At 50.9% G+C, this 15,638-nt stretch overlaps 1 protein-coding gene across 1 annotated transcript; it reads right to left on the reverse strand.

Moving 5' to 3' along the window:
• Positions 1–13,418: 13,418 nt before the first annotated feature.
• SOX1 (SRY-box transcription factor 1) lies at positions 13,419–14,540 on the reverse strand. The gene has a single exon (XM_059840391.1). The coding sequence runs from the start codon at positions 14,538–14,540 to the stop codon at positions 13,419–13,421; it is 1,122 nt and encodes a 373-aa protein (XP_059696374.1).
• Positions 14,541–15,638: the final 1,098 nt, after the last annotated feature.

The following is a 15,638-nucleotide window of genomic DNA, read 5'->3' on the forward strand; positions in this document are numbered from 1 at the left end:
TTCATCCGGGTTCTGTGTGGGGCTGAGGATTCACATTTATCAGGGGAAACAATTACTCGAGTAATAGAAACCCGTTCCTTTTTAAAGCAAGTCCTGTCACTGTAATAAACGCTGTGAAATGTTCTCAAATCTAAAATTGTAAGACGAGTGCACTGTGACATCAAGTCTATGAGTACAGACCAACTGAGCAAGGCTTTATCTTCTGGTCTTGGGACTTTTAATTCCATTTATGTCCCTCCTTTTCTACATGTATCTAAAACAATAAAAACATTATGACAGCATTAATATTTTTTTGCAAGCTTTCCTCTTGGGCTAGTATAAGGGGGGAAATGGAGACTTCCAACATTTCCAGAGATGATGTCTCCTGAAGGTTTTAGCCATGCCTCTGAATTACGTCATGAAAATAATGTTTTCTTGTCGTCCACGTTGAAATAATCGTGGCAGAAGGGGCAGAACTAGCTCCACTATAGCTGGTAGATGTTTCTTGTGAGTTCAGAGGGATTCTCTCGCTTTGCTGTCATGCTTTTGGCGTCTTCTCAATTACCGCAATTTTCAGGAATGTCCCAGAAACTGATGACGGCAGTAGGTGTTTTTGCAATTGATTTCTGATGAGTTTGTAGAGCTCATTGGACAGTCTCTTGCACAGTGGGTGAATAGTTTAGGAACATCAACCCTCTGTATTCTGGCCCCCAAGTCACTCTAAGGGTAAGGTGTACCTCTGATGTAAAGAGTTAGGGAGCAAAAGCGCAGAGGACGATGTCTTGATGTTGAAGTCCTGACCCTTCGAACTGCTGCTGCACAAAAGCTTCTACATGTGGCCACAAACGGTTTAAAGCCACATCTCTTTCTGTCTGTAAAGTTTCTTTTCTTTTTGGAAGTTTGATGTGCTATTTTCGACCGTGTTGCTCCTTCCAACCATTCTCAGTGACAAGTCATGAGGATATGCAGTAATTCAGAAATTAGTGAAATTTTATTCTTGGTGGGGGCGTTGGATTAAGAGGCTGGGAGAGTGTGAAACAAGTCAACGTGTAATTGTATGATAAGGCTCTCACGAGGAATTTATTGGCCAAGTTGCTATTTCTATTCCTTCCTAATCTCGTTTAGCACATTCATTCTCTGCAATCTGTCTCCATAATCTTCTGTGACAGAATGGCAGCCAATAGAAGCATGCATGTTTGGAGAGAAGAGAAAATATGCAGAGGCGTGATAAACTGATGCTAATTATCCATATTTAGGACACCGAGTGCAGAAGATCAAGGTTTACAAATAACAAACCAGAGCCAATGATGATGGCTTCCTAGTGTGGAATATATTGGAGGGGACAAGATAAGGGTTTCACATGCAGAAGAGATTTATTGGTCAAAGGGTTCACCTTCCACTTTTCCACTTTTATATAGCAGTAAATTATTTGGGCTAAATTCACCAGAACATTACTCTTTTATTTGGCAATGTGCCATGACTTGCTCTTTCTTTGTGTCCTTTCAATGCAAATCCTTGTAGTGTAACATCAGTTGATAAGAAACAAATAATTGAAGTAATAGGTAATTCCCTTTAAATTGTGCATATAGGACAGTAAGGTAATCATCTAATGTAGAATGAGACCGGAGTGTAGAGCAGATAACTGAAAGTGAAACAATATCTATCTCGGCTATTAAATTACATTTATGCTGGAGAAAAATAACCTGCAGAGGACTTGTAGGCTGAAGAAGAGACAACACTAGTCTAGTCATCCTTAAGCCATTTTCCTGTAGACTTCTCAAATTTATTTAATTTTAAAAGATGGCTTACCACCATTTTCCTGGCTTCCCCTTTCTCTCTCATTTCTTTTTTTTTTCTTTTTCTCGAAAGCTAACATTTAAATTAGTGATTCCTCATTCCCCTTTTAAACAAGTGTTGGCTCTGAGAAATAATAAGGGAATTCAGTTTGGCAGTATCTGTGTAGTATGGTTGAGGGTCAGTGGAGTGATCTTAGCAGTCTGCAGTAATTGTATTGTAAAGATTCCAAAATGAGAATAATATTTGTCGAGTTTATTTTATTTACAAGTTCAGAAAGTATTCTGTACAGTGGCAAAATTCTAAATGTTGTTTCTATTAGCACCTTATTGTCAGGTGGAGGTAAACTGTTCTTTAAGAAATTCACTTTTGAATTGTGTGTCAGCACTCCTGACTTCTCGAATGGTATTTTTCCTGTGTTGGTGGTACAAGGATACTCTGCAAAATACAGAACCCTGCTGTCAGAGCAGAAAACACAAAGGCCCTTCCATTAGAAACACTCTTTAAAATATCTCTTCTTTGAAATCTGTAAAGACATTTCTTCCGTGACTACTCATTTAAGAGGAGAAAATTTTCTGACTTTTTGTTTTACTGCTGAATGACTGTGGATTTATTTCTCTTCCCCTCTGAGGTATTCCTTTAAATTGGTTCGAATTTTGTGTTTTGTGGAGGGACAAAAACACTGCAGTACCAAGCTGAACATCTTCACAGGTTTCCTAAAAATATTTCTAAGGGCAGTCACGCTTTTTCAAATTCCCATAAGTAGCTGACTTCCCTCAAAATGACCTGAAACACATCGTTAGGGAAGGAAGGTAGGCAAGCAGACAGACTGCAGCTTAGGTCGTAGAATTAGCCATTTGGTCACCAGTGGACAAAAATGAAGGGCATAGGGAATGGAGCAAGGATGTGGAGCATGACATCTTGGGGACAAGCCCGGCTCTGGGGCTGCCCCCCGCAGTCGGTGCTGGCCCATGAGGCGCTCCCGGGCTCTCTGGACAGGGAGCGCTCGGGTCCCCCGCTAAAACCCACCGGGCCAGTCCCACCTGTCCCGCTCGGGAAGCGCAGAGTGGAGGCCCTCTCAGCCCGGGTGCCGCCGGTTCCCTGACCCAAGTCAGGTGAACCTTTGTCCCTTGTCCCCTCTCCAGGGACAAGAGGCGTTTATCTCCTCGGCAACGCCACAGCCCGGCCCCGGAGCTGCTCCCTGGGGACGTGGGGCTCCCCGCTCGCATCCTGGCTGCCACTACCCCACCTCTTGCTCTCGCCCGCCAGTCCCACAGCGCTCCTGCCCCCGCAGAGGGGCGGAATGGCGCTCCCCACGGGGAATGCGGGTGGGCGCGGGGGAGCCCGGGGCAGCGGCCGGTGCCCCCCGAGCGGCGGGGCCGAAGGGGCCGCTCACACCGCCTTCTGTAACAAACTATTTGGCGTTATGGGGGCGGGGTGAGAGGGGGTGTGCACGGGATAGGGGGTCCTGGGCTTCATTAAATTACTTTTGGCAACTAGCTTGTCTAATCGGGTGGATTTTGGCAGTAACGGCCTCTCAAATCCGGCCCGGTTTGAATCTGCAGCCCCTTTGGCTGGAGGCAGAGCGGCGGGAGGCTCTGCTGCAGCTGCCTCCAGCCCTCCTTTCCGTAAGATCTTTCTCTCCCTGTTCAAAGAGGGAAAAGGGAGACGTCTTCCACCGCAGACTCTCAGAGTGTTGTTAAAATCAGCATTTCAGAGTTCCGTTTGCCGTCTCCAGAGACACTGGAAATCCCTGCAAGCCTGGTGTTCTCGCTAAGCGAGGCGTGCGCACCGGCGGAGGGAATGCCGAGGTTTCCCTTTCAAGGGTTTTGCGGCTGCGCTTGTTATTTGATGATCATTGATGGAAAGAGCTCCGTTCCAGATGTTGTCCAACTCTTTCACAGACTAGAAAGGGAGCTTCTGTAATACTTTTTCTGCCCGTTTTTCATTTTTTAGAAATTATTATGTCGTGCACCACAAAAGACAAACACGATCCTCTGCGAATTTTAGTTTTGATTTTCTCCATACTTCCACTAAATTTTCGTGCCTGTAACGAGTCCTCTTCCTGTTAGGCAATGAGAATGTTACAATAAAACTAGAAGGTATGACAAGACACCTCGGTTCGACGGTACCTGGATCTGGCGTGCAGCCATGTAAGCATGGAGAGGGACTTGCATTCTGCAGCAAACCTCCGGAAACTATGATGGGATGCTCCCAAGGACATGACGTCATTGCATGTATTTGTGAAGCGGACACAATTTTTATTACAGATTTTTTCTTTTTAACATGTCTCCTTGTTAAAGGAGATCAACAAGAATACCCTGAGGAGCAGAGACCGCGTTTTAAACAACGGACTCTGAGTTCGTCCATTTTCATGACAACAAGCTTACCTTTCAAACGCAGTATTTTCTCTTATTGAACATCTAAGGCTCCCCTAAGACAGATGATAAATCCAGACGTGTAAGTAGGAACACTTAACCGTGAAAACATGAACACATCTTTTAGACATTGTGAAATATATAAAACGTGTCTGAGACGCAGACACATCTAGTTTGTCCACCTGAAACTACCCACTGAATAGTAAAACTACATAGCATGCTTCTACCAAATTGTACAAAACTGTGCTCGTTTGGTCACGCAAGGATGCCTTTTGCAATGATGCCCCTTCATTGCTTTCCTGTTCTTAAATATGTGGATATATGGCACATTCATCATGATCAGCTAGTCCCACTTATCTAGTCAGCTTTGGTCTGTGACCCCTAAAACTGAGATGTTGCTATATTCGGGAAAATCAGGCAGAACTTTTCCTTGCAGCTGCCTAGTTAAAACAAAACGAATAGGAATTACTTGTTGTGGCCCAAACTTAGTCTGCTAAACGAACCTTTTGGTTGAAGACATAGCAGAAACTTCCTCAGCCTTGCTAGAAAGTTAGAAACTGAGAGGAAGATGAACGGAGGAAGCGCTTTTGGAGGGCGAAGTGCATGTTCTACTCTCATTACCTCGTTCTCGATTGTTCCATAAGACACTTAAGTAATTTTTAGGCGCCAGAGCACAAAAATTTCCCGTTTGGAAAACGCAATCCATGTCTATATTCCTCTTCACCCTTATGGCTGTTCAAAACACTGCTGAGGAGTTTTTTAGGCTAAGCTCCATGCTTCCCTTATTCGTACTCTGTCCTAGAACATTTAGGCGAGCTCACCTACAGCTGTGTATTTTAAAAGACGTTTCTCACTTAGTTTTCTTTTTAGGGTTCTTCAAGGTAGAAAATGCACATGTTCGCAGTGACTCGATTGCACCACATCTTAGGGTTTGCATTATTTCCTACATTCTGTCATCGGGGAGGGAGGGAGGCCGCAACAAACCATAAAGATTTCACCTGCCCTGTGACTGAAAAGCCATTTAAGGGAAGGTAAGACTGATAATGCACGAAGGCACAGATAATTTAAAAACCCAAACAAACAAACCAACACTCAACGAAGGCAAATCCTCAACAAGAGCAAACCTTTCTTTCTTCTGCTACCTACAGATAAAGTAAAACATAATACAGAACGTTAATCTGATCACGTGATCAAAGAATTACTCAAGATTTTTCGAAATTATTAAGCTACCCAGTGGGCAAGGAAAGAAGGAAAGACCATGTTTGAGGTGTATGCAACTCAGAAGCACCGTAGATGGTTTCAGAGCTTTCCTCACTGGGTGGTAATTGTGTTTTCGTGTCTATACTTCGTTTTGAACTCCCGTGCTTGGGGTTTTAGGTCTTTCCTGGCCTTGGGTTACTTGTGTTTGTAGCTCCATAACTGAACAGTTATTCATTCTTCTAATCTGATTAGGATTGAACTATCCACTCACCAGCGGTTTTGGCAAGACAGTCTTCCTATAGACTTTTTCTGCATTGGAGAGATTAAAAAAACCCAAAACCCCAAAACCAAAAACAACAGCAAAAACCACCACACTAAATCAAACCCTTCTGAAATCTGTGCGAGACAATTTTTGGGTAGGAAATAAACTTCTCCCAACTCCTTCTGCACCCCTCCTGCAACTTCACCCCCATCCTTGAATGTATGGTGTCTTTGTTCGCCACTAGTTCCTAGTTGCTATGGAGTTTTACGCCTTGGTAAACTATATTTCACCTCCTCCCGGTGAAAGCTATTCTTTCCTTAAATGCACACTTTGCAGACTCCGGTCCTTCCCCCCCCCCCCCCCCCCCCCCGGTGTCGGTCGCACTTCCTCAGCCCACGCTGGTCTGCCCCGGGCTAAAGCTGCGTTTTCCCACTCGGATCTTAGCTCACTCTCTAGCACTTGCCCAATTGTTTGACCATGGACAGATGCTCTCCTGCTTCTCCTCGGTTTTATTGTCCTTAATTTTTTTTTTTTTTTAAGGTTTCTGAGGGACAGTCCCTCTATCTGAGAGCCGCAGCTAACCGTGGCACACGTCTTCTCCAAATCAATGAGAGGTGTCCGGGCTGAAAGCGTGGACAATGGGATTTTACCGAGCATGAAGCATATTACCCCCAAACCCGTCCTGACAGGCCGTGCTAAAGCATTTGAATGACTTTCTTGAAACGCGACCTTTCTGAAGGCTCCTCCCTCCAGAGAAATACACCATCTAGGAAAGATAGGCATGAAACTGCACGGGGGCACCCAAGGCTTTGTAATTTGGGGGTGGGGTGTGTGTCCTTTGTCACAAAGCACCACTGCTTCCACTCCAAAGCCAGAAACCAGTGTGCTTTACCTTGGGAGCTGCCCCTCACTCACCACAAGCTCCGGACATGTTAAGGGATGGGGTTTTCACTTTAGAACTTCCAGACTTTTTGACGTCACATACCGTGGTGTGGTTCACCTCAGTCAGCTACCAATTTCTAGCCTATCCTTCAGAGGCATCTCCAGGTGTGTCCTGGTTTTAGACATAAAGACTGGGAAGGATTTACAGGTTTCCTGCTAGCATTTTGGCCATGCAGCTACAGGAGTGGGCCCCATATATCACACTGCTGTTGCATCAAACATCCTCAAGAGCCTCCAAAATTTAGTTTGTAAATCTTTACTTTTGCAAAGTTTCCTCCAACAGTAGAATGGTTCAGTGCATGCAAAAGTCAATGGGCTTTCACTTCAGCCTCTAAAGAAAGTCTCCCTAGTGTTCCAGCTTTTCCTGACATTATTAAGCAGAAGAACGGCGGGGCTGGAGCCAGCAGGCAGGCAGGCAAGGCCCTGTCCGCTCCGCACCCACAATCTGTTATCCTTCCTACCACCCGGGCAGCGGCTCGGCTCCCACAGCTCCCCCACGCCCCTCGCTGCAGATACTCTGTTCACACCAGCCTCTCGGCTCAGAGCTCTGCAGGACCATGTCCTGCCACGTTTTCTGTTTTGTCTCCTCTGTCTTTCTTTTGGTCTTGCCTCTTCAGAAGTGACTTTTCAGCCAAGCTTGGCTATCTGACTCCTCTCCGCCTCGGCCGTGTGCAACCTCTTGCCTCAGACTTCAGTTTCCCCACGGAAAGCATCATCCATCCCTAACCTCAGAACAGGGGCAGAGCTGCTTAGTCTTGACCGGTACCCTCCTGTCCCAGCCTGGCTGTCCCGGGCACCAGCCCTCTGCGGAGCTGCGTGAGTCCCGAGGCGCTGGGGACACGGAAGGGCAGCAGGGTGCGACGGCGCCGCGTTTTGCAGAGTGGGGCCACGCGTGGCCGCAGGTGCCTGGGGTTTCACTCTGCACTTTCACAAGGGATGTCTCCGAACCGGGCCAGGCCCCCTGGCTTCAGATCCCCTTCGGTTAGGACGATGTGCACAGAGACGCTCGGTGCTGCTCGTGGGGTAGCGCAGAACCATCCAGCATCCTCGCTTTTTGGGGGGCTGAGTTTTCTGGTAGAGGAGGAGCCAAAATGCCGTGAGGTGGAGGGACAGCTTGCTTCACTCTCCATCATCCCACCCCCCCACCAAAAAAAGGAAGATAGATTGTGCCGTGTCCCCGCCCTGTGCAGTGTCTGTGTGCGTGGGCTGTGCGCGGTACGGCGGAGCGGCGGCGCCGGTTCCCCGCGGGGCGCGGACCGACAGCCGAGGCGCCCAGCGCTGGCCCCGCTCGGCGGCCCGTCGGGGGGCCCTCTCCCCCGCCCAGTGCCATCCCCCGCCCCCGGTAGCCGCGCAGCAGATGGCTCGCGGTCCGGGAGGGCGCCCGTCCGCCGGTGAACGCATGACTGGAGCCGGGCTTTGGTGCCGCCCAGCCCGGGAGGGTCCCGTGTGGAGTTCAAGAGCGACCTTTCCCGGCTGACAGCAATGCGCTTGTTTTTCCCAGATATCTCGACACGCCCCCGCCCCTCACGTCTGGAACTCTCCCTCCTTCCCTTCTTCCCCTACTCGTCCGTGAGGGATTCGAAGGCTGCGGTCGGGAGACGGGGCGCCCGGCAGCATTGCCCCCACCGCCACCCGGGCAGCCTTCCGGCCTCCCGCTGGGACCTCTCCTCTCACTCCTTCCCGACTGTGGCGTCTCCCTTCTCCCCTCAGTAGGGCCGGGCCCTCCCCCACCCGACCCCACTCGCTCCAAGGGGGGGTCTGGTCTCGCTGGCTGCCCGGCCGGCCTCTGGCTTGCAGCGGGAGCCGTCGGTTTTTCGCCGGGTGATTGTAAACGGGTTTGACTGGCCGTTGATCTCGGGGTCAGGACTCTCCTCGCTAATCCCTCGCTCTCCAAACACCGCCCCACCTCCTCCTCCCCACGCTCTCCCTCCCTTTCTCTCACCCGTCTCCCCTCCTGCCACCCCCGTTTTCCTCTTGCATCATTCATCTGCAGCCTCTCTGAAGGCGTAGGGGGCACCTCGCTGCCTGGGGCCGCAGCTCGCAGACACCCACTCGCACCCCACAAACAACATCCCCCCGGCCCACTGCTCCGCGACTCCGGGGGGATCGGCTTAGCAAGGAGGGCCCTTCCTGCAAGATCAGCCCTCTGCACACTGACACGGACACACGGACACAGGGACACACGGACGCTGCCCACCCCCACGGGACTGCCCCGTCCCGGCGCACCCCACGTGATGCTGAGTGTAGGAGGGAAGGGGAGATCTGGAGATTACTGGGGCGAGCTGACAGAAAGTGTGCGGGAAAGGGGAGGGAGGGGCAGAAAAGGGCTCGGGAGAGTCGGTGAGTGCCCGGGAAAGGCGGGGAAATCGTGGGGCGTGGGAGAACGTCGGCGCCAGGCCCGGGAGAGCATCCCGTCCAGATAACCCATCAAACCCACAGACACCTGCCAGTTCGTGCCTTTTAGCTCCGTTTTACTTTACAACAATGCTTAGATCAGCCTTTTGCTTTGGTTTTCGGCGGGGGAGCGTGTCTGCGTGATGCTGCCGTGCTTTTCTTCTTTTATAGAATTTTTTTCCTTCCGTGGCAGTTTACACGTAATAATAAAATGCTGTAACCGCGTCAGACGTTCAGGTGACCCGGCCTGATGTCGCCTGCATGTGGCGCAGCTGGGAGGGAGGGTCCTCCCCACCCCCCACCCCGCCCAACCAAGGAGCATTTCGTGGAGCTTCTTGTCCCGCCGTGGCCCTACAGGCGCCTTGGCTCTGATTTCTGGAATCGTCCCTCTTTTTATCTTCATGCCAATTTCGTGTGCCCTCCTCCCGCTCTCCGTTGCTCCCAGAGGCTCGGAGCCATCCCACCGATGCTCCCCCCCGGGGCTTGTTGCGATGTGACTCCGGTTGAGGGCGCGGGGGAGTGGAACTGGAGGGAACGGCTTTTCCCCGGGGCCCGACGCCACTCCTACGAGCTCACTGAGCCACGCACGGTGGAGAGGAATGAGGGGGAAAAATGTCTTTTAAAACAGGAGAACCGTTGGGAAAAGAGCTGTGGAGTTCAGGCCAAGTTTGTGTTTCGGCTCGAAGTTTGGAGCGAATCAAACCTGTTATCTCTGTGTGCCTCCTGTCCTCCTGGCCCCTCTGCCGCCGTCGCCCTCCCGGGGCACGGGGAGAGCGGTGACCGCGGGGGTGGGCTCTGGCCCACGGGGGCCTTGACCCCAAGCTCCCCACGCTACCCGCAGCCTAACTGCGCAGAGAAGGCACCTCGACCCCGCTCCCATTCGCCTTACTCCCTGGATTTTCCTTCCTTTTACTGAAAACGACATGACTTTTTGCTTTAATTCTTCCACATACGTGATTTTAATAGCTCTGTCAATCATGCTATAGGAGGAACATTTCAAACAATTTTAGATGTAATGTACTTAAACCATAAATCGCTTAAACCTATTCTTAGTTTTGCATATTCAATTATTATCTTATATATAACTCTCATAGCAAAAAAGCCCGAAGATATAATTATGTTACTGTACCTAACCCCAAATCATCTGCCTAGGAAAGTTGTTTTGTTTAAATACCCAAACGTAAGTTTAATTCAAATTAAACCGAACTGCCAAACCAACCAATAGACCGCGAACACCAAAAAAATTCTTGACTCCCCGATGGTGTCTCAAGGGGGTGGGACGGGTGGATAGTTGTGTGGTATTTCGTGGAGATGGTGGGGGTTTTGGTGTTTTTTTGGTTGTTAGGGTTTTTTGTTTGGTTTTTTTTTTTCTTTTGTTTGTTTTGTTTTGGGTTTTATTGTGAAGGTTTACTTTTTGGGTTTTTTTTTTGGGGGGGTGGACATTTGCAGAGCGAACTGCATTACATTGAAAGGCGGGCTGAGAGTCTTTGAAGCTTATTTGAATATAGACGACATTGGGTCTCTTTAATCCCCTTGTGTTGAAAGTGCAGGTATTCCTATTATCCTAGGCATAACGCCATTGAGCCGCTAAATTGTGATGGTTGGAGGGAAAACTCATTAAAAGGAGCTAATTTAGACAGTTATATTTCTTTCTTTCTTTCTTTCTTTCTTTCTTTCTTTCTTTCTTTCTTTCTTTCTTTCTTTCTTTTTTCTTTTTTAAAAAAGCACTTCCCCACAGTATTTCTGCTGTTTGGACGCAAATGAACAGATGTTTGTTTGCTTTTCTCCCTTGACAGCTCCAATCCTGTTCCATCAGTCGTGGTCAGCGATACAGGATCGTCTCGCTGGGGTTTTTCTATTCTACATTTTCATTAAATGTGATTTTCAGTAGCTTTGACCCTTAAAGAAAAAGGCACGTAACAAGGGTGCATCAGACATATATGTGTCTGCAAGTGCACATGTCACACAGACTCACACTTCTCTTGAGCACCATGCTATCTATGGTGTGCACAGATGTTTACGAGTACATGCACATGAAGGACAACAAGAAACAGTTCAACAGGTAACCAGCTTAATCTGCATACCGAAAGGTACAGCTATTTTTAAAATTTCATCTAAGACTGCGTTTGGCTGGAGGTGATCAACACCGCAGAAAGTTTCCCACAGGTTCCTGCTTTCTGTATGCACTCTTTGGTCGCTGAGCATTTCCAAAAGTCGTATGCTGACTGTCTGAACCCGCACACTCCTCCATTTTAATAAAGGCTGGAATAGTTAAGAAAAGAAAAGGAAAAAAAAAAAAGTTTGGGCTGAAATCAATGGACAGCTTCCATGAAAATTTTGTGTTCATTATGAGTAATTTATACAAAATTATCAACAGGAGTCCTAAGAGTTATGTATGTCAATTGACATGTCAGCATTATAGAAGTGCATTCTCTAAGACGGACCAAATCCGTTCCTCATTAGCTAACTAAAACTTCCCCACTCCTGGACGTTTGCAGCACTTATTCACCAGTGCTAAAAGATGAACAGTCCTACAGCCTGCTGGGATCGACACTGAAGTCCTGGAAGTTAATTATTTTTCCTTTTTTTTAAGCAGCTATGACTACTTTAAAAATTCATTTGCTACAGTAGTTTACAGCAAACTTTTAATTCTAACATATAGAAAAGTATCTCTCAATAGCTAGAAAATAATTAAATTAGATCTCAAAGCATTAAACAACATTCTGTAATGAAATGACACGCATAGTTTTGCTCGACAGCTTTCGCAACAGTCGCTAAAAATGGGGGGCGGGGGTATGGGGAAGGGGGAGAAGGGTGTGACCCCGCCGCTCCCCGCTCGCCCCCCGGAATGCTCCGGGTGGATGGGACTGCTTTTCGGGCGTGAGGTTTAGAGGTGGCTTTTCTTTTCGGGACGCGCAAAATGAAGCGCTTTCACTTTCCATGGTGTTAATTAGAGGGGAAGTGCCGCGCTGGACGCTGTCCTGTCGTTTCCCGGGGAGGTGGGTGTCCCCCGGGAACTCCCGGCCGAGTGGGGGCCCGAGCCGAGAGGGGCAGGCAGCGCCCGATCACCCCCCAGGGGAAAAGTCAAGGCTCTGGCAAGGTCCGGACCACCAGCCCAGCCATAAAATCCACAAAATGAACCTTCACGGCTAGAAGAGTACCGCAGTAAACTGTCTTCCCTTACAGTAGGGAACGAGTATTAAAATAAATCTACCTTCGCCCCTTCTGATTTACACAGGTTAGGGAACATCGACATTTACTGCAGATTGCACTTCATTCTGTTTGCCGCTGCTGCTTGAAACTTCCTTCCCAAAACCTAGGTTCCCCTGCTGTGTTTCCAGGTTTACCATGGTAAACACTATGTTCGCTAGTTAGCTTTCCTTTTTATACAGGTGACTTTTTCCGCTTTGAAATTTATTTAATCAAAACAGGGAAAAAAAAAAAAAAAAGGACCGCATCCTTAGAATTTCCGTTTAGCAGAAAGGCTTTTTAGTAAACTATATACACAATCTGATTTCCTTCGTACCTCCTAAATAAAAAATATTTCACAATGCATTTACAAGAAATGATACAGAAAGAAAACAAAATCAAAGAGAAAACAAACAAACAAAAATATCCAGATACAATAAAGTTTTACGAACCCCAGAAAAAAAATGGAGCTTCCAAAACAAAACAAAAAGTTTTATAAATAAACAAACAAGTAACGAAAAAAACCCCCAACCCCGGCCCAAAAACCCCTTGAGAATATCTACAAAAAACTTTTAAGTGTTCTTTTGGATTTGTCTTAGTACATGAGTAATAAATGAGAACCTTTTCCTCATCAACTTCGAGTTAATTAGTCAATAAAAAAATCTTCGCAAGAAGCGGTCCGTGACTGAAATCGTAGCGATTCCGCGCGGTATAAAAGTTGGCATCACCTACAATTTTGTGTGTTTATTATTGGTATTTTTTCTTTTCGCCGCCGTTTCCCCCCTTTCTCTCTTTCTTTCTCCTCTTTCGCAAACAAACACTCTATGTCCCTTGGGTGAATGATAAATACTGTACAAAAAGTCTCGATAAAACACAGAAGTTCAGTCTAAAACCAGTTTCATAAACTAGTTCTTCTAAAAAAAAGGTAAGTAAAGCAACCGTTACCTTTTTTCTCTCTCGTTATTATTATTATTATTTATTATTATTATTACAAGAACATCAAAACATTTCTGTACAAAAAGGGAGGAAGAAAGAAAAAAAAAAAAGAGAGGCGGGGGAGGGCGGGAGGGAAGGGGCGCGAGAGGCAAAAATAAGAGGGGGGGAACTTGGGAGCGGGGCAGGAGCGGCGCGGGGCCGGGGCGCGGGCAGGCGGCCGGGGCTGAGCGTGCGGTGGCAGCGGCGGGGCGCGCAGTCCTGCAGGCCGGCCCGGGGCCGGGGGCGGTGGCCGAGCCGGTGCCCGCGTCCGTGCCTCCCTCCGGCGCTCCGGTGCTGGCGGGGGCTCAGATATGCGTCAAGGGAACGGTGCCGTTCACCCCCGTGCTGGCGCTCTGGTAGTGCTGGGGCAGGGAGTGGAGCCGGCTCTGGGCGGCAGCGGCCGCCGGATCCCCGCCTTCCCCGGCCGGTAAGTACATGCTGATCATCTCCCGCAGGTCCCCGGGGCACGGGGCCCGCGAGTGAGAGGTGACGGGCGGGCTCACGCTGGGTTCCGACTTCACCAGCGAGCCCAGGGCGCCCAGCGCACCCGAGGAGGCGGCCGCCGCCGCTGCCGCTGCCGCCGCCGCCGCCGCCGAGTTCTGGTGGGGCTGGGAGCCGTAGGGCAGGGCGCCGTAGCCCGAGGGCGAGGCGCTCATGTAGCCCTGCGAGTTGGAGATGGGGCTGTACTGCAGGGCACCCATGTCGTAGCGGTGCATGGGCTGCGGGTTGTGCGGGTGGTGCGGGTGGTGTGGGTGCGGGTGGTGCGGGTGCCCCCCGCTGCCCGGGTGCTGGCTGTAGGCGAGCTGCGCCTCCTGCATCATCGCCGCCGCCGCCGCCGCCGCCGCCACCGAGCCCGGGTAGGCGCCGTTGGCCCAGCCGTTCATGTGCGCGTAGCCGCCGCTGGCCGTGCCGCCGGGGCTCTCTAGCCGCTGCCCGACGCCGCCCGGGCTGACGCCGACGCCCATGCCCACGCCGACGCCGGCCGGGCCTCCCCCGGCCGAGCCGGCGCTCAGCAGCCCCCCGGCCAGCGAGTACTTGTCCTTCTTGAGCAGGGTCTTGGTCTTCCGCCGGGGCCGGTATTTATAATCCGGGTGCTCCTTCATGTGCAGCGCTCGCAGCCGCTTCGCCTCGTCGATGAACGGTCTCTTCTCGGCCTCCGACATGACTTTCCACTCGGCCCCCAAGCGCTTGCTGATCTCCGAGTTGTGCATTTTGGGGTTCTCCTGGGCCATCTTCCGCCGCTGGCCCCGCGACCACACCATGAAGGCGTTCATGGGTCTCTTGACCCGGTCCTGGTTCGCTTTGTTTCCCCCGCCGCCGCCGCCGCCGCCTCCGCCGCCTCCCGCTCCGGTCTGCCCCGAGAGGTTCGTGGGGGCCTGGGCTCCGCCAGGGGAGTGCAAGTCCGTCTCCATCATCATGCTGTACATTCAAATAGCTTTTTTATTTTCCACCGGTGCCAGACGTGAAAAATGAATCAGACATAGAGGAGCCCGGGAGGCCGGGGAGCGAGCGAGGAGAAACCCGTTAGTATCTAGGTAGCGACCGCCGTGGAAAAAAAAAAAAAAAAAAAAAAAAAAAGAAAAAAAAAAAAAGAGGAGGAGAAGAAAACCGCGAGGAGAGCGATCGGCGACCCTGCCGGCGAAAAACTTTCTCCCTTTCGCAAATCACTTTCGGGGCTCGGCGGCGACGGGGGTTCGAGCTGCTCAAACAGGTGCACGGCAAACTTGCTGCTTCACTTGGCGCGGCGGGAGGAGTGTGCGGAGCCGTCGGCGGTGTCCTCCGCTCGCCGGCGCTCCCCGGCAGACGCGCGCACACCCCTCCGCTCCCGCTCTTATCCTTAAGGGAGCTATTTTTTTTTTGTTCTTTGCTGCTAACTTGGAGAGAGAGAGGGAGGGAGGGGAGGGAGCGTGTGTGACTTGCATCCGCTGATCGCAGGTGAACGGAGAAGAAGAGAGGAGAACCCACCGCCACGCGAAAAGGAGGCGGAAAAAAAAAAAAGTATTTCAACGTTAACTGAAAAAAAAAAAAAAATGCAGGAGGAGGATCGGGGGAGGGAGGGGGTGGGGGAAGGAGCCCAACCAAAACACGCGCCGAGCCCGGCGGCCGGGGCCGGCGGCACAGCAATTTGCTGGCGGTGGTCTCCCTCCCGCGGCCCGGGCGGGACGGGCCGGGCAGGGCCGGGACGGGGCCGGCTCGGGAGGAGGAGCCGCCGGGCGCGCGGGCGAGCGGCGCAGCAGCCATACGGCGCGCGCCGAGCCCGCCTTAAATCGCCTGACGGCGGCCAATGGGGGCGCGCCGGCGGGCGCTCATTTGCATATGGCGCGCGCCGAGCGGTGACGTGCGCCGGGGCGCGCCGCGTTCGGCAGGGGCGGGTCGAGGCCGCGGCCCCCGAGGGCGCCCCCGAGGCGGGGACACCCCTCGGCCCCGGCCAGCCCTCCGTCCCCGCCGGGCACCGCCGCAGGGAGCCCTGGAGCCGCGGGCCGCCGCGGGCCGCCCCGTCCCATGGGCGCGCCCATCACTGAGAC

This window comes from Haemorhous mexicanus, chromosome 2 (genome assembly GCF_027477595.1).
Source record: "Haemorhous mexicanus isolate bHaeMex1 chromosome 2, bHaeMex1.pri, whole genome shotgun sequence".
Taxonomy (NCBI): domain Eukaryota; kingdom Metazoa; phylum Chordata; class Aves; order Passeriformes; family Fringillidae; genus Haemorhous; species Haemorhous mexicanus.